At 68.3% G+C, this 27,317-nt stretch overlaps 1 protein-coding gene across 1 annotated transcript; it reads left to right on the top strand.

The window, feature by feature from the left end:
* On the top strand, positions 1-27,092 carry INTS1 (integrator complex subunit 1). Its single transcript, XM_080674284.1, is given in 48 exon segments — positions 1-325; positions 718-1,011; positions 2,660-2,856; positions 3,008-3,145; positions 3,441-3,600; positions 3,743-3,848; positions 4,054-4,240; positions 4,324-4,469; positions 4,714-4,855; positions 5,480-5,656; positions 6,160-6,268; positions 6,426-6,546; positions 6,994-7,071; positions 9,932-10,025; positions 10,027-10,090; positions 10,690-10,786; positions 11,601-11,692; positions 11,894-11,954; positions 12,596-12,793; positions 13,028-13,157; positions 13,517-13,633; positions 13,635-13,697; positions 13,781-13,930; positions 14,298-14,588; positions 15,415-15,582; positions 15,655-15,766; positions 16,235-16,396; positions 16,844-16,990; positions 17,242-17,340; positions 17,531-17,655; positions 18,494-18,748; positions 19,112-19,271; positions 19,540-19,680; positions 19,892-20,066; positions 20,140-20,263; positions 20,848-20,978; positions 21,539-21,626; positions 21,721-21,932; positions 22,054-22,177; positions 23,145-23,278; positions 23,567-23,759; positions 24,245-24,372; positions 24,522-24,634; positions 25,318-25,431; positions 26,009-26,079; positions 26,479-26,570; positions 26,690-26,799; positions 26,884-27,092. Coding segments are annotated over 48 exon segments (6,564 nt in total). The 5' UTR covers positions 1-267; the 3' UTR covers positions 27,000-27,092.
* The last annotated feature ends 225 nt before the right edge of the window (positions 27,093-27,317 follow it).

Genomic DNA, 27,317 nt, shown 5'->3' with positions numbered 1-27,317 from the left:
GCCTTGGTGGTGGCGGCGGCGGTGGGGAATCGATTCTGTGCGTAGCTTGTGGGGCATCACGGCTGCCTGCGACCCCGACCCTCCCGGCGGTTCTGAGGCGGCGCTCGCGCTGCTCCTTCGGACCCGCTCCGCCCGGCGGGGCCCGTTCGCCCCCGGCCCGAGGCCGCAGTGGCCGCGGGAGGAATGAATGAGCGAGCGGGCGGGCGCCCGCCTGGCGCTGGTGTCCCCCGCTGACGGCCCCGCGCGGGGCGGCGAGCAGGCGACGCGATGAACCGCGCCAAGGCCCCCGCCGTGCGCAGGCCCAGCGCTGCGGCCAAGACCTCAGGTGCGCGGCTCCTCCTGCGGGCGGCGTCCGTCTGTGTCCATGGCCGCTGACGGGGGCTGAAGGAGGCCGGCTGGGGTCAGCCCGGCTCGGACCCAGGTCTCGCCTCTCGCCAGCTGTGGCCGCGGGCACGTAGCTTAACCTCTCTGTGCCCAGAGGTCCCCATCTGTGCAGTGAGGTGTCAGCGCCCATCTCAGACACGTGTGCGTTAGGGGCGGCCCAGCTGGCAGTTGGCACGGTGACCCCCAGCATCTGCTGGGGACCCCTGTGGCCCGTGTCCTGCCCCCCGGCCCTCGCTGGGCCCCCCTGAGGTGGCGGGAGGTTGGAGCCCGGCCTGGTTTCCCACCTGGGCCGCTGTGTGAAGGCGCACGTTTCTCCGCCCCCTCCCCCTGCAGGGCACCCTCCGCCTGGCGACTTCATTGCTCTGGGCTCCAAGGGTCAGGCCAGTGACTCGAAAGCGGCGTCGGCCCTGCTGAAGCCCGCGCCCTCCGGCCTGCCCTCCGAGCGCAAGAGGGATGCTGCCGCGGCCGCCCTGGCTGGAGCCTCGGCCCTGCCTGGCCTGGCCAAGCGCCCCAAACTGCCTGCCACACCCCCTCTGAGTGCCCTGGGGCGCCTGGCGGAGGCCGCGGTGGCAGAAAAACGCGCTATCTCTCCCTCGATTAAAGAGCCGTCCGTGGTCCCCATCGAAGGTAAAGTCGGACCCTAGACTCCCCCTGAGAATGTAGCACCCACCCTGTCCCCTCCACCCGGGATCCGTGGAGGCCACTTCCAGGCTGAGCCCCCGGGGGCGGGGGGAGGGGCGGAGTTCTTGGAGAACGGAGGGCGGGGGCCTGCACCTCTTGTGCCTCCGAATTCTGGGACGGGGTGAGGTGACCAGGACAGAGGCACAGGCCCTAATCCCGTTGTTCACATAAAGCCTTCGGTTCCGCAGCTGAACCTGCGCTGCTTCCTGCCTCACGTCCCCATTTGATCATAACCTGGTGGCTCCATGACGTCCCGTAGGTCAGATCTGTCAGATCTCAAAACAGCCCCAGACGTTGGGCTGACAGCTCTGGGGAAGGCGCTCGCCAGGGAGCTGCAGTGGGAAGTTGGCCTCGGTGGAGGGCTGAGGTTTCACAGGCAGAGGGTCCTGGGGAGGAAACGGCTAGGCAGAGGCCCGCGCCTGGCAGCTGGGGCTGTGCTCCGGGAACGGCGAGGCCTGGGCGGCACGCAGGGGTCAGGACCCAGGCTGGCGGTGGGGGGAGGCTTGCTCTTGACTTGGTGCCACTAGGGACCTGCAGGGTGGGGGACACAGCTTTGGAAGTGAGTCAGGCGACAGCTGCCCCTGCCCTTGACCTTCGGTTCAGGGGCCTCACCTGGGCCACTCGGGCCGGTGAAGCCTGAGCGTCTACAGGGCTGAGGCCACGATGCTCAGTTACGGCCTGGGCTTCATTTTGTTTGCTTTTAGCATCACCTCCCTGGAAGGTGATTGTGAAGATAAAGTGAAATATGGTTCTTAAAAACATTCTGAATGTTAACCCACTTGATCGGCTTCCCCCCTGCACAACCCCCACTGGGGATCGAGCCCCGCCTGGGAATTGAACCGGCGGCCTCTCGTTGCTGGAAGACGCTCACCCACCTGAGCCACACCAGCCGGGGCATGTTTTAGCAGAACAGGGAAAAGGCTGCGCTCAGCTGTTTACTGTCTGGCCGTTAGGATGTCTTCAAGGCAGGACCTCGCACAACCCCAGGTCATCCGACCCGCCCTGTTGACTGCTCTTGGCACCTAGAACGGGGGCAGTAACTCCCGGTGCAGTTAGGGCAGAAGTCAGGACGACGCGCTGTGGAGAAGCAGTGCCAGTGCTAAGGCTGCCCCTGAGGAAGTTAAGAGAACAAACGGATGAGACTCGAAGGGCTCTTTGCAGACACGGAAACGGGTCTGTGCGGGGGTGGGGTAACCGTGAGGGACAGACCACCCACGGAGCTGCCGCCTCTAGAAAGAAAAGTAAGGCTCGGAGTGGCGTTGTGCTAATTAATCTGAAAACTTGGAACAAATGGAGCGACTTGTAGGAAAATAGATGTGTTGCGGGACAACTCGGGTAGAGGTGTGGGAGGCAGAGAGCGGTCAGGAGGTGGCTGGTTCCGCACGAAGGCCATCGGGCGCCGCGCCTGCCTGGCCGTCACTGTCCTGCTCGGTCCCATGAGTGGTCGAGCCCCTGCCCTGCTCCCACCTGGTGGTACTGCTGTTCCTGGAGCAGCCAGCTGGGCCACAGCCCGAGACCCTGGCTTGCTGGGTGGTCGGTCCTGTGGCTTTGGGGGGATCCCGATGGGCAGCCTCTCTGCCCTCCTGCTCTGCAGTCCCGCCCCCGGCACTACTGGATGAGATCGAGGCTGCCGAGCTGGAGGGCAATGACGACAGGATCGAGGGCGTGCTGTGTGGGGCCGTGAAGCAGCTGAAGGTCACCAGGGCCAAGCCCGACAGCACCCTGTACCTGAGCCTCATGTACCTGGCCAAGATCAAGCCCAACATCTTCGCCACAGAAGGTGTCATCGAGGTGAGGGCGGGGTGGAGGGCAGCAGGCCCGAGGTCTTGCGCTGCTTCTCCCTCCCAGCCACGCACACACGCACACGCACACACCCTCCCCCCAGCAGGCTGGCTCTGCCTGTGTGCAGGGCGAGGCTTACCCCGGGCGCCGTCTCCTACAGGCTCTCTGCAGCCTCTTGCGGCGGGACGCCTCCATCAACTTCAAGGCCAAGGGGAACAGCTTGGTGTCCGTGCTGGCTTGCAGCCTGCTCATGGCCGCGTATGAGGAGGACGAGAACTGGCCCGAGATCTTTGTCAAGGTGAGTCACTCACCGCTGCTTTGGGGTGAAGAGGACTGAGTGCCCCGGGAGAGGATGCTGCCTGGACCCCAGGAGGAGAAAAGCGGACGGCGTTCTCTCGGGGGCCTGGCTGGTGGCCCTGGACGTCTTGTCTCCTGCACGGGCCGCTGGGGGGTTCCTGGGAGCCCCGCTCCAGGCAGCTGGCAGCGTTTGGGGAAGCACTTGCCTTGTGTCTCCCCACAGCCCAGCCCTCGTGCAGCCAAGGGCAGCAGAAGCGAGCTGCCCGGGGCCTGGACGCCAGCTTCTGTCCCCGCAGGTGTACATTGAGGACTCCCTGGGGGAGCGGATCTGGGTGGACAGCCCGCACTGCAAGGCGTTCGTGGACAACATCCAGACGGCGTTCAACACCAGGATGCCCCCCAAGAGCGTGCTCCTGCAGGGGGAGGCAGGGCGCAGCGGAGGGGACCTCAGTGCTGGTGAGAGAAGCGGGTCTGGCTGGGGAGGGAACGGGGTTTTCAGCGAGGGGGCTGGGGTTACTCCCGCCAGGGAGCCCGGCATTAGGGGAGCAGGTGCTCATGGGACAGGTGGGTGCATGTCCCATGAGGCCTCGATCTGCAGGGAGCAGCCCGCACCCCTCCCTCACTGAGGAGGAGGACAGCCAGACGGAGCTGCTGATTGCCGAGGAGAAGCTGAGCCCGGAGCAGGAGGGCCAGCTCATGCCCAGGTAGGGTGCGGTAGTGTGTGTGAGTGTATGTGTGAGAGCGTGTGTGTGTGTGTGTGTGTGTGTGTGTGTGAGTGTGTGAGTGTGTGTGAGTGTGTGTGTGTGTGTGTGTGTGTGTGTGTGGCTGGCTGGAAGGCAGGCGGTGGGCTCGGTGAGGAGAGCCGCCCGCCCTCCCTCCTGCCTCCTCCCTTCCTCCCCTCTGGCCTAGGTATGAAGACCTCACGGAGAGCGTGGAGGAGTATGTTCTGGACATGCTGCGGGACCAGCTCAACCGGCGCCAGCCCATCGACAACGTCTCGCGGAACCTCCTGCGGCTCCTCACCTCCACCTGCGGGTACAAGGAAGTGCGCCTGATGACGGTGCAGAAGCTGGAGATGTGGCTGCAGAACCCCAAGGTGAGGGCAGCTCACGGGTCGCCTCCTGGGCCCAGCCTGTGGCCGAGCCCACGGGGCTGGTGGGTGACTCGGCCTCCCTGCAGCTGACGCGGCCGGCCCAGGACCTGCTCATGTCCGTGTGCATGAACTGCAGCACGCACGGCGCCGAGGACATGGACGTCATCTCCCACCTGATCAAGATCCGCCTCAAGCCCAAGGTTCTCCTCAACCACTACATGCTCTGCATCAGGTGCGGCCGAGGCGGAGGGGGCCGGGGGCGGGAGGGGGCCTGGAGTGGGAGGGGGCCTGGGGAGGGATCTTGGGGCGGGAGGGGCCTGGGGGCGGGAGGGGCCCGGGGGTGGGAGGGAGCCGGGAGCAGGAGGGGGTCTGGGGCGGGAGGGGGCCTGGGGCGGGAGGGGACTGGGGGTGGGAGGGGGCCTGGGGCAGCCTGGCCCATGCCCGCGCCCGTGCCCATCTGCTCGGCTCGTGTCCAGGGAGCTGCTGAACGCGCACAAGGACAACCTGGGCACCACCATCAAGTTCGTGATCTTCAATGAGCTGTCCAACGCCCGGAACCCGAACAACATGCAGGTCCTGTACACGGTGCTGCAGCACAGCGCGGAGCTGGCCCCCAAGGTAGGGCGGGCGGGCGGGCGGCTGTGCGGTCGTGCCTCAGCCGGGGCCCCCCTGCCGGGCTGGAGAGGGCGCCAGCCTCATCTCCGAGCCAGGTGTTGAGCCGAAGACGCGGTGTGGCGCCCAGTGGGTGGGAGAGCGCTCGAAGGGGTGGCGGGCTGTGCCCAGGGCACTGGGAACACTTGAGTCTGTGACGCGCACTCAGCTCCGGAGGGTCCCTCGGGTGTCCCTGCATCCCTCCGGGCACTGGCCCTGGGGCCCAGCCTGAGTCTTGTGTTCAGTGTCCCTTCTGAAGAGACCTAAGGACAACCCTCCCGTGACTCACATGTGCCAGGTGTTCAAACCACTTGGCTGTATGTAAAATGTCAGCGTGGACACGGTGCCAGACGTCACGGCGGCCCTGTCACCCCATAGCCGGTGTTGGGAGAGGAGGTGGACCAGGGGCTGCTCATCCCTAGGGCTTGGGTGCCCTGCAGCCCTGTCTGCTGAGTAACCTGTGCCCTCACTCGGCAAGGGCCGGCTCCCGCGGGCCAGCTGCCGTGGGGGCGGATACGATGCAGTGCTGCTCTCGGAGCCCGGTCTGGGGCGATGGGGCTGGTGCTGAGCGCCCTGCTGGTCTCCCCCCAGTTCCTGGCGATGGTGTTCCAGGACCTGCTGACCAACAAGGACGACTACCTGCGGGCCTCGCGGGCCCTGCTGCGGGAGATCGTCAAGCAGACCAAGCACGAGATCAACTTCCAGGCCTTCTGCCTGGGGCTCATGCAGGAGCGCAAGGAGCCGCAGTACCTGGACATGGAGTTCAAGGTGGGCGACTCCCGCCCGCGGCCCCCCCTCCCCCGCCCCGCTCACACTCGCTGCCTTTCGTGCCATCTGTATGCACTCAGCCACATGGTGCCCATGTGTGCTGCGGCCAGTCTCAGGGGGCAGCGGGCCTCCATCCTCTGAGGACCGGGGCGGGGGGGGGAGGGGCTGGCCAGGTGGCCACAGGGGGCCAGCAGCCTGTGGGCTGGGTGTGGAGGTGGGGACAGATGGTAGCGGGTGGGCTAGGCAGCCAGGCGATGCGGACTGCACGGACCAGGTCTGCTCTGGGAAGGATTCCGAGTGAGCGACGGGCGGAGGGAGGTGATGCTAAAGAGCAGGAATTGGGGCCGAGTGTGGAGGATGTCAGATGCCACGCAGGCAGGTTGGCACAGGGCCGTGTGGTGCATGCTTCTCCGGGGCAGGGCTTGTCCAGCCCTATTGGCTGCATCTTGTGCTGGGCCTGGGTGAGGCCTTGGTGCAAGCCGCTGTGCTGGGTGTGCTTGCAGGAGCGGTTCGTGGTGCACATCACAGACGTGCTGGCCGTGTCCATGATGCTGGGCATCACGGCTCAGGTGAAGGAGGCCGGCATCGCCTGGGACAAGGGCGAGAAGAAGAGTAAGGATCGGGCCAGGCCTGACTGTCGGGGTCCCGGTCGGAGACAGTAGGGCGCAGGGGTGCCCTGGGGCTGCCAGCCTCGACCTGGACCCTGGGAGGCGCTGGCTGCCGTGAGCTGCCGGGCAGGCTCCCCGGTAACCCTGCGTGTCCCTTTCAGACCTCGAGGTGCTGCGCTCCTTCCAGAACCAGATCGCCGCCATCCAGAGAGACGCGGTCTGGTGGCTCCACACCGTCGTCCCCTCCATCAGCAAGATGGCCCCCAAGGACTACGTGCACTGGTGCGGCTGGAGTCGTGCTGCGCGCACGGCACTGGGCGGGACGGGCGGCCGGTGACGAGGGACAGGGCTGGCCACGCAGGAGCCTGTCTGTCCCCTGGGACGCGGCCACTGGCCGACACGAGCCTCAGGAGCCAGTGGGCAGCAGTAGCCCCTCGTGCTGCTGGCACGGGGTCGCCCTGGGCCGTGACCTCAGGCAGACCTTCCGGACGGGGCGGAGGTGGGGTCCCGTCGGCCCGGGGTTGGGGCATGGACACACCACCCCGTCACCTGCCAGCCCGCGGGCCTTGTTGGGGTTGCTTGTCGGGGTGCTGCAGGCTCTCGGGAAGGGTGTGGGGCGTCGCAGGCCTTAGGAGATAGTCGTCCCAGGGAGACGTGCCGCCTTGGAGCTGACGGGCGGCTGGAGCGGGTCCCCTGGGCACCACCTGACGGCTCCGCCGCCCCCCGCAGCCTCCACAAGGTGCTCTTCACGGAGCAGCCGGAGACCTACTACAAGTGGGACAACTGGCCGCCCGAGAGCGACCGCAAGTGAGCGTGGGCGCCGGGGGGCGGGGGGGCGCGGGGGGGGCGGGGGGGCGGGGGGGGCGGGTCTGCTCCAGGGCGAGTCCCTACACCTCTGCCCCTGCCACCGCTGCTGCCTGTGCCCCCTTCACCCAGAGATGGAGGTCCGCCGGGGGCTTCCCACCTCGACCCCTGGCGGCTCCCCAACTACCGCCCTCCTTCCAAACGCTGCACGCCGTCCTTCCCTCCTCGGCAGCCCGCTCTCCTCCCCGAGCCCAGCCTCTCCCTGCTCCCCCCAGCTTCTTCCTCCGCCTGTGCTCTGAGGTGCCCAGCCTCTCCCTGCTCCCCCCCCCCCCAGCTTCTTCCTCCGCCTGTGCTCTGTCTGAGGTGCCCAGCCTCTCCCTGCTCCCCCCCCCCCCAGCTTCTTCCTCCGCCTGTGCTCTGTCTGAGGTGCCCAGCCTCTCCCTGCTCCCCCCAGCTTCTTCCTCCGCCTGTGCTCTGTCTGAGGTGCCCAGCCTCTCCCTGCTCCCCCCAGCTTCTTCCTCTGCCTGTGCTCTGTCTGAGGTGCCCAGCCTCTCCCTGCCCCCCCCCAGCTTCTTCCTCCGCCTGTGCTCTGAGGTGCCCAGCCTCTCCCTGCTCCCCCCCCCCAGCTTCTTCCTCCGCCTGTGCTCTGTCTGAGGTGCCCAGCCTCTCCCTGCTCCCCCCCCCCCCAGCTTCTTCCTCCGCCTGTGCTCTGAGGTGCCCAGCCTCTCCCTGCCCCCCCCCAGCTTCTTCCTCCGCCTGTGCTCTGAGGTGCCCAGCCTCTCCCTGCCCCCCCCCCCAGCTTCTTCCTCCGCCTGTGCTCTGAGGTGCCCAGCCTCTCCCTGCCCCCCCCCCCAGCTTCTTCCTCCGCCTGTGCTCTGTCTGAGGTGCCCAGCCTCTCCCTGCTCCCCCCAGCTTCTTCCTCCGCCTGTGCTCTGTCTGAGGTGCCCAGCCTCTCCCTGCTCCCCCCAGCTTCTTCCTCCGCCTGTGCTCTGTCTGAGGTGCCCAGCCTCTCCCTGCTCCCCCCCAGCTTCTTCCTCCGCCTGTGCTCTGTCTGAGGTGCCCAGCCTCTCCCTGCTCCCCCCAGCTTCTTCCTCCGCCTGTGCTCTGTCTGAGGTGCCCAGCCTCTCCCTGCTCCCCCCCAGCTTCTTCCTCCGCCTGTGCTCTGTCTGAGGTGCCCAGCCTCTCCCTGCTCCCCCCCCAGCTTCTTCCTCCGCCTGTGCTCTGTCTGAGGTGCCCAGCCTCTCCCTGCTCCCCCCAGCTTCTTCCTCCACCTGTGCTCTGAGGTGCCCAGCCTCTCCCTGCTCCCCCCCAGCTTCTTCCTCCGCCTGTGCTCTGTCTGAGGTGCCCAGCCTCTCCCTGCTCCCCCCCCCCCAGCTTCTTCCTCCGCCTGTGCTCTGAGGTGCCCAGCCTCTCCCTGCTCCCCCCAGCTTCTTCCTCCGCCTGTGCTCTGAGGTGCCCAGCCTCTCCCTGCTCCCCCCCAGCTTCTTCCTCCGCCTGTGCTCTGAGGTGCCCAGCCTCTCCCTGCTCCCCCCAGCTTCTTCCTCCGCCTGTGCTCTGTCTGAGGTGCCCAGCCTCTCCCTGCTCCCCCCCCCCCAGCTTCTTCCTCCGCCTGTGCTCTGAGGTGCCCAGCCTCTCCCTGCTCCCCCCAGCTTCTTCCTCCGCCTGTGCTCTGAGGTGCCCAGCCTCTCCCTGCTCCCCCCCAGCTTCTTCCTCCGCCTGTGCTCTGAGGTGCCCAGCCTCTCCCTGCTCCCCCCAGCTTCTTCCTCCGCCTGTGCTCTGTCTGAGGTGCCCAGCCTCTCCCTGCTCCCCCCCCCCCCAGCTTCTTCCTCCGCCTGTGCTCTGTCTGAGGTGCCCAGCCTCTCCCTGCTCCCCCCCAGCTTCTTCCTCCGCCTGTGCTCTGAGGTGCCCAGCCTCTCCCTGCTCCCCCCAGCTTCTTCCTCCGCCTGTGCTCTGTCTGAGGTGCCCAGCCTCTCCCTGCCCCCCCCCAGCTTCTTCCTCCGCCTGTGCTCTGAGGTGCCCAGCCTCTCCCTGCCCCCCCCCCCAGCTTCTTCCTCCGCCTGTGCTCTGAGGTGCCCAGCCTCTCCCTGCTCCCCCCCAGCTTCTTCCTCCGCCTGTGCTCTGTCTGAGGTGCCCAGCCTCTCCCTGCTCCCCCCCCCCCAGCTTCTTCCTCCGCCTGTGCTCTGAGGTGCCCAGCCTCTCCCTGCTCCCCCCCAGCTTCTTCCTCCGCCTGTGCTCTGAGGTGCCCAGCCTCTCCCTGCTCCCCCCCCCCCAGCTTCTTCCTCCGCCTGTGCTCTGTCTGAGGTGCCCAGCCTCTCCCTGCACCCCCCCCCCCAGCTTCTTCCTCCGCCTGTGCTCTGAGGTGCCCAGCCTCTCCCTGCTCCCCCCCCCAGCTTCTTCCTCCGCCTGTGCTCTGAGGTGCCCAGCCTCTCCCTGCTCCCCCCCCCCCAGCTTCTTCCTCCGCCTGTGCTCTGAGGTGCCCAGCCTCTCCCTGCTCCCCCCCAGCTTCTTCCTCCGCCTGTGCTCTGTCTGAGGTGCCCAGCCTCTCCCTGCTCCCCCCCCCCCCAGCTTCTTCCTCCGCCTGTGCTCTGTCTGAGGTGCCCAGCCTCTCCCTGCTCCCCCCCAGCTTCTTCCTCCGCCTGTGCTCTGTCTGAGGTGCCCAGCCTCTCCCTGCTCCCCCCAGCTTCTTCCTCCGCCTGTGCTCTGTCTGAGGTGCCCAGCCTCTCCCTGCTCCCCCCAGCTTCTTCCTCCGCCTGTGCTCTGTCTGAGGTGCCCAGCCTCTCCCTGCTCCCCCCCCCCTCAGCTTCTTCCTCCGCCTGTGCTCTGTCTGAGGTGCCCAGCCTCTCCCTGCTCCCCCCCCCCCCAGCTTCTTCCTCCGCCTGTGCTCTGAGGTGCCCATCCTGGAGGACACGCTGATGCGCATCCTGGTCATTGGGCTGTCCCGTGAGCTCCCGCTCGGCCCCCGCGGACGCCATGGAGCTTGCTGACCACCTGGTGAAGCGAGCTGCGGCCGTGCAGGCGGACGGTAAGGGCTCCTCGGGGCTTGTCCTGGCCCAGTTGACGCCGGCTCTCACTCGGGTCAGCTCCCCCCGCTGTGCTGTTACCCCCAACAGTCCTGCCTGCTCTCTAGACCAGCTGAGGTACCACCCAGTGAACGCTTGCCTCAGTTTCCCCAGGGTGGCTCCTCCTGGTGCCCGTCAGTCCTCCCTCCATCCCGACTTCTGGGGAGCAGGCCCCTCTTGCTCCTGGTGCCGCGGCCTGACCCTGGGCCTTGGTGTCCACTGACGGCTCTGGGCCTTGGTGTCCACTGACGGCTCTGGGCCTTGGTGTCCACTGACGGCTCTGGGCCTTGGTGTCCACTGACGGGCTCAGACGGCCTTGGTGTCCACTGACGGCTCTGGGCCTTGGTGTCCACTGACGGCTCTGGGCCTTGGTGTCCACTGACGGCTCTGGGCCTTGGTGTCCACTGACGGCTCTGGGCCTTGGTGTCCACTGACGGGCTCTGGGCCTTGGTGTCCACTGACGGCTCTGGGCCTTGGTGTCCACTGACGGCTCTGGGCCTTGGTGTCCACTGACGGCTCTGGGCCTTGGTGTCCACTGACGGCTCTGGGCCTTGCGTTTCAGACGTGGAAGTGCTGAAGGTGGAGCGGGTCCAGCTGCTCGACGCCGTCCTGAACCTGTGCACCTACCACCACCCCGAGAACATCCAGCTGCCCCCGGGGTAGGCCTGGGCGCGCCTGTCTGGATCCCCTCCAACCCCCCCTCCCCCCCCCCCACCCCCATGGGGCTGAAGCGTGAAGCCAGCCACTGGAGTCCCAGGCGCCTTAGCCACCGCTGGGGTTCAGGGGCCCTTGTTCTCCCCTCGGGTCTCAGGCCCGCCCCGTGTTTTCACACGCTTGCTCGGTCTTTGGACAGCGCTGCTCTGTTCCTCAGCCCTTTGTCGGGAGAGCCCCCACGTGCTTCCCTCGTCTGAAGTTCGTGGCTGTTTTTAGTGCGTCCACAGGCCGTGCAGCCGTCGCCACCCCTGAATCTTAGAGCCTCCCCCCCAGAGACAGTGAGGCACAGGCCTGGGCTGCGGACTTTACTTATTTATTTATAATGTATTTTTATTGATTTCCAATAGAAAGGGAGAGGGGGAGAGAGAGAGACATCAATGATGAGAATCATTGATCGGCTGCCTCCTGCACGCCTCCTACTGGGGATCGAGCCCGCAACCTGGGCCTGTGCCCTTGACCGGAATCGAACCCGGGACCGTTCAGTCCGCAGGCCGACGCTCTATCCACTGAGCCAAACCGGTTTCAGTGGTCCTCAAACTTTTTAAACAGGGGGCCAGTTCACTGTCCCTCAGACCGCGGGAGGGCCGGACTATAGTTTAAAAAAAAAACTGAACAAATTCCTATGTGCACTGCGGGCCCGGGACGCGTCGGCTGCTAAGCAGGACAGGCAGCGGCACCCGGCGGGCCAGATACATGTCTTCGGCAGGCCGCACGTGGCCCGCGGGCCGTAGTTTGAGGACGCCTGCCCTTGTGTTTCAGGTATCAGCCTCCCAACCTCGCCATCTCCACCCTCTACTGGAAGGCCTGGCCCCTCCTGCTGGTGGTGGCCGCGTTCAACCCGGAGAACATCGGTGAGCCCTCGGCCGGCACGGCTCCTCTGGCCCGGTGTTGGCGGCTCTTCCTTGGGACGTCTGGCTTGTCAGGGCCTGGGTGGAGCTGGCTGGGGCTTGGATGACGAGCTGGGAAGGGGGACCCCGGGAGCCCTGGGTGCTGGTGGGTGGCTAAGTGGGGGTGCTGTGTCTGGATGCCACCTGCTGTCTCCTTGCCCTCAGGTCTGGCCGCCTGGGAGGAGTACCCCACGCTGAAGATGCTCATGGAAATGGTGATGACCAAGTACGCTGGCTCGCCTGCTGCTGACGGACCGAGGGGGGTCCGCCGGTGCCGGGGGGCGGCGCGCAGGCTGGGCTCCTGCTGCACTGGGCCCCTGTTCCTGTGGGCTCGTTTCTGACTCCGAGTCTCCAGAGCTTCACCCCTCCTCCTCGCCGCAGGGTGGGGGCCGGCACTGAGGCTGCAGGGTCAGCCTGGGGCACTCGGGTCAGGTCAGGCAGAGGGTGGTGTGACGTAGGACAGGCAGGAGAGGGATCGGGAGCCAGACCTGGTGAGACTGATGGAGGCAAGGCGGTTTGTCAGGAGCGGGTGTGAAAGCTGCTGGGGGCCCGACAGGTGACCCGCCTCTGTGCACGGCAGGGCCGGCTCAGCCTGAGCGCCTCGCTCGCTCCTCAGTGAGCCCAGAAAGCGGTGCTGTGTGCGGTGCGTGTGGCCCAGGCTGGGGACACGGCTCTGTGCACACCTCGGGGTGTTGTGTGGAGGGCGAGTGGGTAGCCAGGCCCGGGCTCCGGAGAACACGGGGCTCCCGTATAGACGTCTGACTTGGATTGCGGGCTCCAGTGGGGCCCTGACGGCAGAAGCTGGGCACCAGGCAGGGGCCCTGAGCACCTCGATGGCCTGGTGACCACGCCTCCCTCCTGGCCCAGCAACTACTCCTACCCGCCGTGCACCCTGACGGACGAGGAGACGCGCACCGAGATGCTGAGCCGGGAGCTGCAGACCTCCCAGCGGGAGAAGCAGGAGATCCTGGCGTTCGAGGGGCACCTGGCAGCCGCGTCCACCAAGCAGACCATCACCGAGAGCAGCAGCCTCCTCCTGTCGCAGCTCACCAGCCTCGACCCCCAGTACGAGCTGCGCGGAGCCCAGCCCTCGGCTATGGGGCCTTGTGCCGGCTCTTACTGAGCCAGGCGGCGGGGGTGGGGGCGGTGGGGAGAGTCGCCTGAGACGGCGTGGCCTGGGAGGCTGAGAGCGGCAGGGCTGGAGGAGGGAGCCTCGGGGGCAGCAGGCGTCCCGGCCCCACCTCTGCCCAGCGGCCGCGTGTGCGCGGCTTCTCACGTCGTGTGCTCTGGGACTTGCAGGGGGCCCCCGCGGAGGCCGCCCCCTCACATCCTGGACCAAGTGAAAAGCCTCAACCAGTCCCTCCGTCTCGGGCACCTGCTGTGTCGGAGCCGAAACCCAGACTTCCTCCTCAACATCATCCAGAGGCAGGCGAGTGCGGGGCGGGGCGGGCTGCAGGCCAGGCGGGGCCGCAGCACCCCAGCCCTGAGTGAGCCCGTGCCAGGCGGGGCCGCAGCACCCCAGCCCTGAGTGAGCCCGTGCCAGGTGGGGCCGCAGCACCCCAGCCCTGAGTGAGCCCGTGCCAGGCAGGGCCGCAGCACCCCAGCCCTGAGTGAGCCCGTGCCAGGCAGGGCCGCAGCACCCCAGCCCTGAGTGAGCCCGTGCCAGGCAGGGCCGCACAGGACGGCGTGCACGGCCGCAGGGACGGGACCTGTGGTGCGGGCACGGGCGGGGGCGGGGGCGGGGAGAGGACGGTCAGACGCTGAAGGCGCTGCGTCCTGGCCCTGCAGGCCTCGTCGCAGTCCATGCCCTGGCTGGCGGACCTGGTGCAGGCCAGCGAGGGCTCCCTGGACGTGCTTCCCGTGCAGTGCCTGTGCGAGTTCCTGCTGCACGACGCTGCCGACGCCCCCCGCCCCGGGGGAGGAGGAGGAGGAGGGCGGGAGCAAGGAGCAGAAGGCCAAGAAGCGACAGGTGGGTGCTGGCCCACCCCCGGCCCCCGGCCCCCTCCTGCCCCTCCCTCCCCGGCCCACCCTGAGGTCCCCTTGTCCCTGCAGAGGCAGCAGAAGCAGCAGCAGCTCCTGGGCCGCCTGCAGGACCTGCTGCTGGGCCCCAAGGCGGACGAGCAGACCACGTGCGAGGTGCTGGACTACTTCCTGCGGCGCCTCGGCTCCTCGCAGGTGGCCTCCCGGGTGCTGGCCATGAAGGTGAGGGCGGCCGCCCGCTGTCCTGTGCCCGCTACTCCGCAGGCGGCTCTCCTCCCAGCCGGTGCTGTGCCCGCCAGGCCTCCTGCCTGGTTCTCGCGGGAGGGCTGTGCTGGGGACACCTGCCGGACCCGCCTCTGCCCTGCCCCCGGGTTCCTCCTGGGCAACTGGGAGCCCGGCGTGCGTGTCTCTGGGCTGCTGGACGCGTGCTTGTGCTCTCTCTCCGCTGGGGCAGCTGGTAGGAGGCGGCGTCAGTCCGGTGGCAGCCTGCGTGCGCCCTGGGCTTGGAGGCCTGTTCGCCACCCCTCCCCCGTCGGGGTGCCCTGCGGAGGCTCGGCGGAGGCCCGGCTGAGCGCACGTCTGCTTGCAGGGCCTGTCCCTGGTGCTGTCGGAGGGCGGCCTGCGTGACCGGGACGGGGAGGAGAAGGAGCCCCCGGCGGAGGAGGACTCGGGGGACGCGGAGGCGCTGCAGGGCTACCAGTGGCTGCTGCGCGACCTGCCCCGGCTGCCCCTGTTCCACAGCGTCAGCGCCTCCACCGCCCTGGCGCTGCAGCAGGCCATCCACATGGAGACGGACCCGCAGACGGTCAGCGCCTACCTGGTCTACCTGTCCCAGCACACGCCCGTGGAGGAGCAGGGCCAGCACAGCGACCTGGCACTGGTGAGGGCCGGGCCCACGGGCCTCCGTTCAGAGCAGGCGCCCGGCGCGCATCGGGCCACTCGCTGCCCGGCGAGCCGCTGTGGTCCGGCCTGGCTGCCTGGGGCTCTGGGCCGTGCCGGCGGCTCTGCGTGCTGCTGCTGGCAGGGCCCGCGTTCCGTCCTCTCGCTTCTGTGGGTTCTGCTTCCGGGGCTGGCGGCAGCTCCGGGACCTGGTGGGCTCTGCAGAAGCACGGGAATGGGGGCGTCACCGAGAGCAGGGTCCCCGCGGAGCTGGAGCCTTCGCTGGGGTCCAGCACACGGGTGTCCGGCCTCCTCTTTGGGTCCTGAGGGTCGCACACTCCTGTCGCTCCGGGATGGTGTCCGTGGACCCTCTCCGCTGGGTGGGTGGCTGTGTCCCCTCCGGGGAGTGTTGGGCCCCTGCCCTTGGCCTCCCAGCCCTGTTGGCACTTCTTTTTTTTAATATATTTTATTGATTTCAGAGAGGAAGGGAGAGGGAGGGAGATAGAAACACCAATGATGAGAGAGAATCATCGATCGGCTGCCTCCTGCATGCCCCCTACTGGGGTTCAAGCCCGCAACCCGGGCATGTGCCCTGACCGGAATCGAACCGGAACCCTTCAGTCCGCAGGCCGATGCTCTATCCACTGAGCCACACCGGCCAGGACACTGTTGGCACTTCTCATCCGTGTGTCTGAGAGGCCCTGTGCCCGGCACCCCTCCCTGCTGTGGGCACCAGGCTGAGCGTGCTGAGGTGCCCGGGGCAGCCTTGGTGCCGGCCCTGGGCTGCTGGCTGCTGTGAGGGGGCCTCTGATGGCTTGCTCCCCCAGGACGTGGCCCGGCTCATCGTGGAGCGCTCCACCATCATGTCCCACCTCTTCTCCAAGCGCTCCTGCAGCGCCGAGTCGGACGCCGTGCTGGCCGCGCTGCTCTCCATCTTCTCCCGCTACGTCCGGCGCATGCGCAAGAGCAAGGAGGGGGAGGAGGTGTACAGCTGGGTAAGGCAGGCGGCCGTCCCCCTGGAGCCCGCCCCCGGGGCCCACCCGCCCTCACCCCTCCTCTCCCTGCAGTCGGAGTCGCAGGACCAGGTCTTCCTTCGCTGGAGCAGCGGGGAGACGGCCACCATGCACATCCTGGTGGTGCACGCCATGGTCATCTTGCTGACGCTGGGGCCGCCTCGTGGTGAGCAGCCTGGGGGGGCGGGGGCCGGGGCGGCTCCGGCTCCGGGTTTGTCCCGCAGGCTCGCTGCTTTACGCGGGTGCAGAGTGGGAGGGCCCAGCCCTCAGGGGTGTCCCCTGGAGTGGATGCGATGGGGAGTCCTCTCCCTGCCTGTCCAGAGGCTTCGGGGGGAGTACACAGCAGCGCCCAACGGTCGGACCACAGATGGACAGGCCGTGACTCCACACTGGCCTGTGGATATGGGATGCCTGTGGGCAGTGCCCAGACGCCTTCCTGGGCTCCCGGCCTCTCCCAGCCCAGCAGGAACACTGGGCTTCGCGAAGGACAGTCCACTCTCAGGTGGCTCTCCGCGTTCCCCCAGAGCCTAGGCTTGCCCGGATGAGATGAGGGCGCCCCCGCCTGGCCTCAGTGCGCGGGGCCGGCTCCTCGGGCCGAGCCGTGTCTGCTGCTGACCCTGTTGCTCTCCCGCAGCGGGCGATGACGAGTTCCAGGCCCTGCTGGACATCTGGTTCCCCGAGAAGAAGCCCCTGCCCACGGCCTTCCTGGTGGACACGTCCGAGGAGGCGCTGCTGCTGCCCGACTGGCTGAAGCTGCGCATGATCCGCTCCGAGGTCCCGCGGCTGGTGGACGCAGGTACGGCCTGGGCCGGGCCGGGCTGGGGCGAGGGAGGGGCGGCTCCGCGGAGAGCCTGTCCCAAGCCCTCACCTCAGGAGTGTGCGGGAGGCCTGGGCTGAGCCGTCTGGGGACAAGGACCAAGCCACCCGGGACCTTGGAGGGGAAGGAGGGAGGGCCGCTCCTGGTGCTGGGAGATGGCCCGTTGGGCGGGGCAGGCTGGGCCGCGCGCGGGAGGCAGCTTGGGGAGCGGTGGCTGCCTGGGCAGGTGGGAGGATGCGCTCTAAGGAGCCTGGACCCCTGGGAGGCTCGGGAGCTATGGGTGGTCCTGGGTAGCTCAGCCAAGAGGCAAAAAGCCACGGGCCTCGCACACAGCCGTGGAGCAGGCGTGGGACCCGGCTGCACCTCGCGCTGCCTTCGGGGCAGGAGGACCGGCCCCCGGTGCTGGCTGAGTGAGTGTGGCCCCAGCCCTGCAGGACCTGGAGCCCCAGCAGCTGCTGCTGTTCGTGCAGTCCTTCGGCATCCCCGTGTCCAGCATGAGCAAGCTCCTGCAGCACCTGGACCAGGCGGTGGCCCACGACCCCCAGACCCTGGAGCAGAACATCATGGACAAGAGTAAGGCCGGGTCCCTACGCTGGCCGGTCAGCGCCCGGGACCTGGTGGCAGCCTGGGGCTTGGGATCTGAGGGGCCGAGGGGGCGGGCTGGAGCTCCGAGCAGGAGTAGAGGCCAGGCCGTCCCTGTCCATCAAGCCAGCCGGGCATCAGCACGCCCTCGGGTGGGGGCCCCAGCACTCCTGCTCCTGCTGGCGGGTCCAGTGGGGGCCCTGCTCTGTCCACGGTGTTTACGCCCAGCTGCTGCTTCACAGATTACATGGCTCACCTGGTGGAGGTGCAGCACGAGCGAGGAGCGTCCGGAGGCCAGACATTCCACTCCCTGCTCACGGCCTCCCTGCCCCCGCGGCGAGGTACCAGCCCAGCCCAGACCCAGGGGAAATGGTGGCTGCTGGCCGGCGTCTGGGCTCCTGCCCCAGGCCCTGCACGGCCCTCACACCCCGCTCTTCTCTCGGGTGGGGGCCCTGGCGAGGTGGGCCCTGTTCGGTGGTCCCGGTTGAGACTGGCCGGGGACTTCCAGCCGACACCTCCCTCTTTCTGCAGACAGCGCAGAGGCGCCAAAACCCAAAAGCAGCCCGGAGCCGCCTCCGGGCCAGGGCAGGATCCGGGCCATGACTCAGGTGCGGGTTCTCGGCCCCGAGGACGACCTGGCCAGCATGTTCCTGCAGGTGCGGCCACACTGCCGGGCCTCTCAGCCGGCGTCCCCGCTGTCCCTCTCCTCCTCCTGCCCCGGGAGGGCTTGACCTGAGACTCCGCTGACCCTCTCTGTGCCTCCGTGTCCTCCCCCAGAGCAGCAGGCTCAGGACAGGCCGCCTCTGGGTGGTTGTAAGATGCGTTTGTTGTTGAGAACGGGGCCCAGGGGTGCCGTGGCTCCCACCACCACCCAGCAGCAGTGGCCCAGCCTCTGGCCAGCTCCAGCGGGCACCTGCCCTCGTGTCTAGACGAGCCTGCATATCACACACGCGGCCCTCCCAGGCGTGGCCGTGCGTGTGCCTTTGCGTCATTATTGAGAAGGGATTCGCGCGCGGCACGCTGTGTCCACAGAGTGTAGGCTTTGGCGATTTCCAGTATGTTCAGTGCAGCCTCTGGCTGACTGGAGACCCGTGCCCCCTCTCTGCCCCGCCCCCGCTCTACTCCTGCGCCCATGCTTTGCCTCTTCCCGACACACGTGCACACGAGCCCCATGGTGGTGGTCCTGTGTCTGTGTGTGTCCCTCCACGTGCAGCCATGCTTACCAGGTGCAGTGCCACCTTCTACTCGCACGCTCCCTGCACCTCTGCCAGCGGAGGCCGGCCCTGTGGATGGAGGGCCGAGGTGGCAGGGTGCTCGCTGTCTCTCATTCCTGAGCTGGGGCCCCACACAGGCCCCGGCCCTCCCTGGACGGAGAGGCTTGCAGGGACTGGCCTCTGGCCAAGAAGGGGAGCGTGGTCGTGATGGGCGCAGAGTGAGGGCTGAGGGCCCCTTTCGGCCGCGTCTGTGCCGACCACTGCCCTTTCCTCTGCCCAGGTCTTCCCGCTGAGCCCGGGCGCACGGTGGCAGATCTCCAGCGCCCGCCCTGTGGCCCTGGCGCTGCAGCAGGCCCTGGGCCAGGAGCTGGCACGAGTCCGCCAGGGGAGCCCCGAGGGGACGGGCGTCGCGGTGCGCCTGCTGCAGGCCATGGCCTCGCTGCTCAACTCCCCGCACGGCGGGGCCCTGGCCGTGTCCATGCAGCGGAACCACTTCCTGGCCTGCCCTCTGCTGCGCCTGCTCGGCCAGTACCAGGTGGGCGTGTCTGCACGGAGGGCGGGGCTGGGTGGTCACCCTGGCCGGAAAGTGTCCAGCCAGGAGCCGAGGGGTGGTTTCTGCTGAGTGCTCCCTGGACGCACTGACTGGCCGGTCGCCGTACCTGCTCAGGTTTACGTGCGAGTGTGTTTTACCATGTGTGTCTCTGCCTGTTACGTTCTTTAATCTCCTGAACCACGTGAGGGGAAGGTCCAAACAGCAGGTGCCTCGCCCGCAGTGGTGGTCAGGTGACGACAGGTCCTGGAGCACCTGGGGAGCACTGTTGCCGGGTGCTGTGACCATGTCCCCGGCCACAGCCTGGGCGGCCCTGAGCCCGTAGCCATGTGCCATGTTATCCCACAGCGCTGCGTGCCCCAGGACTCTGGCTTCTCGTCGCTGTTCCTCAAAGTGCTCATGCAGATGCTGCAGTGGCTGGACAGCCCCGGCGTGGAGGCCGGGCCCCTGCAGGCCCAGCTCAAGCTGTTTGCCACCCAGTACTCGGCCCAACGCAGGATCAGCGACGGTGAGGGGCGGGTGGGGTTGAGCCGTGTGCTGGTCCACGGGGAGTGACGGCCTTGTCAGCACAGACAGCTGTGTGCTCAGGCCTGGTGGCTCCTGTGGGGAGGCCAGGTCGGGTAGGGGTAGTGTTTGGGGGAGGCTCCCAGGGAGGGAAGTGCAGGGGGGCCCTGAGGGGGTCGGCAGTTCGGGGGCTCTCTGGACAGACTAGGCTGACAGAGGTGAGGAGCAGAGGCTACACCAGGCCAGGCGGTCACACAGGCGTGTCCCCACAGTGCGGAGCGGGTTCCTGCACCTGGCGGAGGCTCTGGCCTTCCGTGGGGACATGGAGGTGATCAGCTCCACCATCCGGGCCCTCGTTGCCACCCTGAGGGCCGGGGAGAAGTGTGGCGTGGAGCCTGAGCTTATCAGCAAAGGTATGTGGGCCTGTGAGGGCCTCCCCACCCAGCGCAGTGAGCCAGCCCTGAGGCAGGTCCCAAGCTGCACCCATTGCTGGCTGGCCTGGGCTGGCACCCCGGCCCCTGTCGGCACAGGATCGGAGACTGTCTCTCGAGTCAGGTGGTCTGAGGGCCCCCGGCTCCCTCCCCAGCTGGTGACACACACACCGATCGCCTCTGCCTCCCACAGTCCTGCGGGGCCTGATCGAGGTGAGGTCGCCTCACCTGGAGGAGCTGTTGACGGCGCTCTTCTCGGCCGCCTCCGCCCTCCCGGCCTCCAGGCCCGTGGCGGTGGTGAGCTCCCTGCTGCTGCAGGAGGAGGAGGAGCCGCCGGCCGCGGGGCAGCAGGACGCTGCCGGCAGCAGGTGAGCCTGCGCTGCGGGGTGGCAGGTCCGGTGGGCAGCTCCGAGGCCATTGCTGAGCCCCCGCTCCCTGCAGCCTGGAGGCCGTGCGGCTGGGGCCTTGCTCGGGGCTCCTGGTGGACTGGCTGGAGACGTTGGACCCGGAGGTGATCGGCAGCTGCCCCGACCTGCAGCAGAGGCTGCTGTTCTCCCGGAGCAAGGTGGGCTGTGCGGCGAGGACCGGCTCTGGGGCCCTGGCCCCTCCGGGGCCCTGCTGCCCGCAGAATCCGGGGCCCCGTTCTCATCCACGTTCCCTCAGCACGTCACACCAGCCGGCCAGATCTGGTTGCTGGGCACTCAGCTGGGAGGGGTCGGTGCTTGTGGGCCCAGATGCTCACAGAGGGGACTTGGCGGTGCCCCGTGGCTGACAGCTGGGAGCGGGAGCGAAGCGCCACTGTTGGGGGGACGGGTCCTCTGAGCAGCGGCCTCTATGCCCGCCTGTCCGTAGAGGGCGCTAGAAAGCAGAAGCGGACCTGGGAGGGGCTGCGAGCACTGTGCTCACTCAGGCTGGGACCACCTGGTGCGGCTCCGCCCCCTTTGGTCAACACGAGCGAGCGTGCCGAGGTTGGTTCTGATGTTCCGCTCGTGTGTGTTCCCCGTCTCCAAAGAGTCGGTTCAGCTTAGCACATGTGTCATCTGCAGAGCTGGCTGCCGGCCGGGTGTGCGGGCGGCCACTGCTGCCTCCTGGGAACGGCCCCTTCCTCTGCTCTTCGGGCAGGAACCACCAGGCTTCCTTCCTCCCCAGGGCAAAGGTCAGCCCGGCCCCCAGGTGCCCTCTTTCCGGCCCTACCTCCTGGCCCTCCTCACGCACCAGTCCAATTGGTCCACGCTGCACCAGTGCATCCGCGTCCTGCTGGGCAAGAACCGGGAGCACAGGTGAGCCCTCACTCCCACCTGCCAGTGCGGCCAGGGGCCCAGCGGGGACGCGGCACCGAGGCTCAGGCATCTGACCCAGCACCTCCCCTCCTCCTTCCTCCGGGCCCTGCAGCCCTTCTCGCCCAGCCCTGGCTGCATCACTGCCCCAGGCGGGGGCCCCTTCAGTGGGCATTGCCTCCTGGGGTACAGAGCACGTTGGCCGAGTGTCCCTGTTGCAGGTGACAATCAGGGCAGGCAGTCAGGCCCAGAGCAGCCCCCTCTCCCCAGGTCACGCCCACGGCTGTCTTCACACTGCCACACGGGCACCAAATGACCCTCTGTGGCTGGCAAGTCTGGGGTTGGGCAGGGCCAGTGTGGGGCAGGGAGAGGTCAGGCAGGACGGGCCGCCCGTGTCACCTCACCGCTGATCTGGGTCCTTCCTCAGGAGCCCCTGGGAGTGTCCGTGGCCTAACCCTGTCCTCCCAGGGAGCCTGTCTCTCCTCCGTCTGCCCCATGCCCTGCTTTCCATTCTGAGCCCAGAAACGGACGGGCCTCACACCTGGGGCTCCTTGCTCCCCCAGGTTTGACCCTTCGGCCTCCCTGGACTTCCTCTGGGCTTGCATCCATGTGCCTCGGATCTGGCAGGGAAGGGACCAGCGCACCCCTCAGGCAGGTCATGGGGTGCACCCGCCTGCGGGCTGGGGTGACGTGTGTGCGAGCCCACTGGTCCGTCCGGGGCCGGCTGACAGGGTGCCCGTTGCAGAAGCGGCGCGAGGAGCTGGCGCTGAAGGTCCAGGCCCCCGAGCTCCTGGGCCTGGTGGAGCTGGTCCTGGCCGAGGCCGAGACCAGGAGCCAGGACGGCGACCTCCTTCAGGCCCGGCTGCCCCTGCTGCTCAGCTGCTGCCGTGGGGATGACGACAGCATCAGGAAGGTGACGGCGCACCTGACCAGTTGCATCCAGCAGTGGGGTGACAGGTGAGGGTGTCCCTGCGCCGATGGGAGCGCCACAGTGTGAGCCCGGGCTCGGCTCCGGCAGCCGGAGGCGACCTGGCCCGCACCCCCCTTCACCGCCCGCCCCCCCGTCCCCCGTCCCCAGCCTGCCGGGCCAGCGCTGCCAGGACCTGCTCGTGCAGCTCTACCTGCAGCGGCCAGAGCTCCGTGTGCACGCGCCCGAGGTCCTGCTGCGCAGCATGGGCGCCACCGCCAGCAGCATCTGCAAGGTGAGCCGACGCCCTCTCACTTGCGCCTGTTGCTTCTGCGGTGGCACCCAGATGGGACACGCAGGGACACGTTTCCTCAGTTTGAACACCGAGCAGGAACCCGGCGTGTGGCGGGGTCGTGTCTGGCAGCCCTGTGCCTCTGGCCGCGTGGAGGCGCTCGGATGTGGCTCTTCCCCGTGGCGGTCCTCCGGCTGTGGAGCAGAGACCGTGTCTCCCTGCGTCCCCGTCCTTCCTCCGTGCGGGGCCCCCGCCTGGGCGTGTGGTGCGGGTGGTGAGGTTTGACGTGTGCCCTGAGACGGCGCACAGCCAGCGAGCGTGCCGTCACCCGGGGCGCCCTCTGCCCCTCCCCGTCCCCTCCGCTCTCCCCGCACGTCAGCTGCGCTTTCTGTCGACAGACTCAGCGCGTCCTCTGGGCGGGCTCTGTCACTCAGTGTGGTTCCTCGGAGGCCCACGCATGCCACAGCTGCACGGATGATGGTTTCTTTGTGGTTGCGTGGCGTCTGCCGTGGGCCAGGCCCACCTGCTTGTTGTCTGCCTCTGGTCGCCCTGCGGGGCACCTGCCTCCACGTCTCCGGGGTGGGCGGGGAGGCGGCTGGGGCCTCCGCCCCCGGTCCTGGCGCAGGGAGGAGTTGCTTTCTCCTGACCACTTTCCTCCCGTTTCTGGGCACGTCTCTGCCGCTCTCCAGGCGAGTTCGGCAACAGAGCTTTTCTGTGGAAAGGGGTTGACTCTGTGTGTGTGTGTGAGTTTGTCTGGAAACCTTGGTGGGGCTTGTCGACCTGCAGAGGTGCTGGGGGGAGGAAGGCTTCCCTGATCACTGCTGGCCTGCGGGGTCCTGGAGGATGGGACCTTGGCCGCCCGGATACCGCACGCCCGTGGTGTCCCGTTGCAGCCCCTTCAGGGGCAGTGGGCTCTGGGCGGGCAGTGAGGTGTGCAGGCGGCAGCCAGCCTCTGACCCCTTCCTCCCAGCTGGACGTGCTCACACACCGCTTCATCACCCTCCTCGCCGACACCAGCGACTCCCGGGCGTCCGAGAGCCGCGTGGCTGACGCCAACATGGCCTGTCGGAAGCTGGCGGTGGCTCACCCCCTCCTGCTGCTCAGGTACGGCCTCCCACGCCCGATGCCGTGCGACAGCGGGTCTGGCTGACCACTGACGGGGGCAGGTGCACAGCCTGGCCGGGTGCTGGGGCCCAACAGCTGGGCCTCGGCGGGGGGCAAGGGCATCCAGACCAGGGCGCTAGCGCGTCCACCTCCTCACGGACCTGGGACCAGGCTCCGGGGGCCAGACCTCGGATCAGCTGGGCATCCAGCCGACTCCGGTGGGGTCTGCCCACCTGGCGGGCAAGCAGGCGGGCGGGCGGACCACCCAGCGCGCTCCCTTTTCTCCAGGCACCTGCCCATGATCGCCGCCCTCCTGCATGGCCGCACCCACCTCAACTTCCAGGAGTTCCGGCAGCAGAACCACCTGACCTTCTTCCTGCACGTGCTGGGCGTGCTGGAGCTGCTGCAGCCGCAGGTGTTCCAGAGCGAGCACCAGGGGGCGCTGTGGGACTGCCTGCGCTCCTTCATCCGCCTGCTGCTGGTGGGTGCCCCGGCGTGCCTGCGCCTGCGCCCTCCTCAGCCAGCTGCCCCACTGCTCTGAAACCACGCCCCATTCAGCTCATCTGCTGCTCCCACCGCCCTGGCCAGGCCCTTGGGTGGGGGCTCCTGGGTCCCTGCAGGAAAGCAGAGCCCCTTGGCTGGCCCTGGGGACCAGCGTGCCTAGGAAGGCCTCCCACTTCCCAGAGGTTTGGGCAAACCCCTCGTTTTTCCAAACACAAAGGGGACTCAGGGCTGCTGTCTCCGCACCGGCTGTGCCTCTGCTGAGCCTGTGGCCCTGTGATCACGGCTCCCTGTCTGCACAGAGGCCTTGAAGGACAAGGCCCTTTGACCCTTTGGGACCCTCCACCTAATGCCCGGTGGCCAGAGATGGTGGTGACCTTGGTGCCCTTGTGAGGGCTGGGAGGCAGGTGGCTGGGCAGGCACGTCTGTCTCTGAGCTCCGCATCGCACGGCGGCCCCTTTGCAGAACTACAGGAAGTCCTCGCGCCACCTGGCCCCCTTCCTCAGCAAGTTCGTGCAGTTCACCCACAAGTACATCACCTGCAACGCGCCGGCAGCCGCCGCCTTCCTGCAGAAGCACGCGGACGCGCTCCAGTGAGTGTGCGCGTGGCCGTGGGCTGCCCGGGGATCCTGAGGCGGGCAGCGGCCAGGTCACAGACCTGCTGCCTCCTGGTGTCGGGACCCCGCCCCGCCCCGCCCTCCACCTGGAGCTGTGTCCTCACCGTCGCCTGTGCTCTCCCCAGCGACCTGTCCTTCGACAGCAGTGACCTGGTGATGCTCAAGTCCCTCCTGGCGGGGCTGAGCCTGCCCAGCAGGGATGGCCGAGCCGACCATGGCCTGGACGAGGAGGGCGAGGGTGAGTGGGCCCAGGGTCCTGGGAGGCTGCAGGCCTGGCCACCCCAGCAGCACGCAGCCCTGGACCGGCTCCAGTGTCCCTGGGCGGCGGCCCGTCAGGGGCACGTGCAGGCAACACTGGGGTGCTGTGGCCCGTGTGACCCCCTAGCACCCCGTCCCACCATGGAGGCTGGCAGGTCCCCCACTGTTTGGTCTTGTCTCCATCTGTGGCCCTCAGTGCGGTGGTGACGCGGCACCCACGGGCAGGGCCAGCTGGTGAGGAGTGAGCGAGTGACCACTGAGCCCCAGGCGCTGGCCCTTCAGGGCCGCTCTGCTGCCCAGTCGTGGGTGTGGGTGTGGGTGTGGGTGTGGGTGTGGGTGTGGGTGTGGGTGTGGCTCGTGGCAGTCGGTGAAGCACTCGCACAGAGCCCAGCTTCGGGAGCCTTTATTGAGCGCCAGCTGTATGCCAGGAGAGCACAGGGAGGGAGCAGCCGGGATAGGCGCCCCCGTGGCTCCCTGTTTCACACCCTCCTGAGCGCCCGCCCTGTGATCCCCGGGGCTGCTGGGCAAGGGCGACCCCGCTGGTACCCACGGGCGCTGCAGCCTCGGTGTGGGTGTTCCCTGATCGCCCCCCGGCAGCCCTGCGTGAACAGCATTCCAGGGCGGCCGTGTCTGCAGCCACAGGCCTGGCTTCCTGTCTTCCAGACGAGAGCTCGGCGGGCTCCCTGCCCCTGGTCAGCGTCTCCCTCTTCACCCCGCTGACCGCAGCTGAGATGGCCCCCTACACGAAGAGGCTCTCCCGAGGCCAGACCGTCGAGGGTGAGGCTGGGCCAGGCCCAGAGCCCCCTCCCTGCAGGGCACCCAGAAGAGCAGCCTTGCCGACCCTGGGAGGGGCTGGGCTGCTGCCTCCTGGGTGCAGAGGGCACTGGAGGGAGGGCAGCCAGCTCCAGGCAAAGCAGAAGGGTGGGGAGACGCTGCCGTGGCGGGGGCGGCACCAGCAAACGGGAACCGGTGGCTGGCAGCGTCTGCAGGAGAGGAGCCTGGGAGTGAGGTGGGGCGGAGGGTCTGGGGAGCCAGGCTTATGTCCCAGGGCTGGAGAGGCTCGGGGAGGTATGCACCCGAAAGCTCCCTTGGCCGGCGCCGTGGCTGGGTCGCTGGCCGGTGGACGTGGGAAGCCAGTGGAATGCTTTCCCCCTGGGCCTTACCCCGCGCCGCGGACAGCGCAGAAGGTTCTAGGGGGCGTGGACTCCCGTGAATGGCACACGGCACCCGGGAGCCACCGAGCTGGGCCAGGGCCCTGGGACGCTCCTGACCTCTGTCCCTGCGGGCGGGTGGGACGAGGCCCTGCCTCCGGTCCTGCTGCAGCAGCCCCCCTCACGTGCCCCTGCCCCCACAGATCTGCTGGAGGTTCTGGGCGACATAGACGAGATGTCCCGGCGGAGACCTGAGATCCTGGGCTTCTTCTCGGTCAGTGAGCCGGGCCTCCCTGGGGCGGACCTGCTGCCCCACGTCGGCTCCTCCTGGGGCATCGGAAGCTCGTGCTGGGCCCGGCGTGGAGGAGCCCACGTGGGCCCTGGCGGGGAAGCCCTCGGGGGTGGGGGCAGCACGTGTCTGAACCCAGCGCTCAGTGCCCACGGTCGGGCATGGACCAGGGCAGGGCCACCGCTCTGCTCGGGGCGGGAACTCGCCGACGGGTCTGAGGTCCCAGAGCTGGCCAGGGACCGGGAGAGGCGCGGGGAGCGGGTTCCCTGCCGTTGTCGTCTCTGTCAGCGTACCACTGTCAGGAGGTCGTGATCCTGGGGGCTGAGGGCTTGTGCCTGGACAGCAGGCCGCCCGGTCACACCCGCCCCTGCCCCTGCCCTGCAGACCAACCTCCAGCGGCTCATGAGCTCCGAGGAGGAGTCGTGCCGCAGCCTGGCCTTCAGCCTGGCCCTGCGCTCCATCCAGAACAATCCCAGGTGAGCCACGTGGGTGGGGGAGTGGGGGGCGGGGCCTGGCCGAAGGCTCTAGAGCGGAGTCTGGAGCCCGGCCGTCTGGGCGGGAAGGGGAGGTGCCCACTGAGCACGTGCCTTCTCAGCATCGCGGCCGACTTCTTGCCCACGTTCATGTACTGCCTGGGCAGCCGGGACTTCGAGGTGGCGCAGACGGCCCTCCGGAACCTGCCGGAATACACCCTGCTCTGCCAAGGTGCGTGCCTGCCCCGCCCCGCCCGCCCGCCACCAGGCCCTCTGCAGCCCTGTCCCTGTGGCCACCCGGGTCCTGTCTCCCCAGAGCACGCGGCCATGCTGCTGCACCGTGCCTTCCTGGTGGGCATGTACGGCCAGGTGGACACGAGTGCCCAGATCTCCGAGGCCCTGCGGATCCTGCACATGGAGGCGGTGATGTGAGCCTGACGCCCACCACGCGGCCTGGCCCTCGACACGTCCACCAGGCGCCCCCAGGCCAAGCCCAGACCTCCAAGGCCTTAGTCACTGGCCTTCGTCCGGGGGTGTGGGGGGTGGGGGGGTTACTGACTGCCCGAGGCTGGGCAGGGGCTGCACTCAGTCCATGGCCAGGGCTCTGGCCAGCAGCGCGGGAGGGGGGTGGGGGGAGGGGTCTGCCCGGCCAGCAGCGCGGGAGGAGGGTGGGGGGGCGGGGGGGTCTGCCCGGCCAGCAGTGCCTGGGACTTGGCCAGCCGAGTGGAGACTGTCGGCGAGGGGCACGTT

The sequence above is a fragment of the Plecotus auritus genome, assembly GCF_963455305.1.
Source record: "Plecotus auritus genome assembly, chromosome: 6".
In the NCBI taxonomy this organism is placed as follows: domain Eukaryota; kingdom Metazoa; phylum Chordata; class Mammalia; order Chiroptera; family Vespertilionidae; genus Plecotus; species Plecotus auritus.
This window is presented reverse-complemented; position numbering and strand designations above follow the sequence as displayed.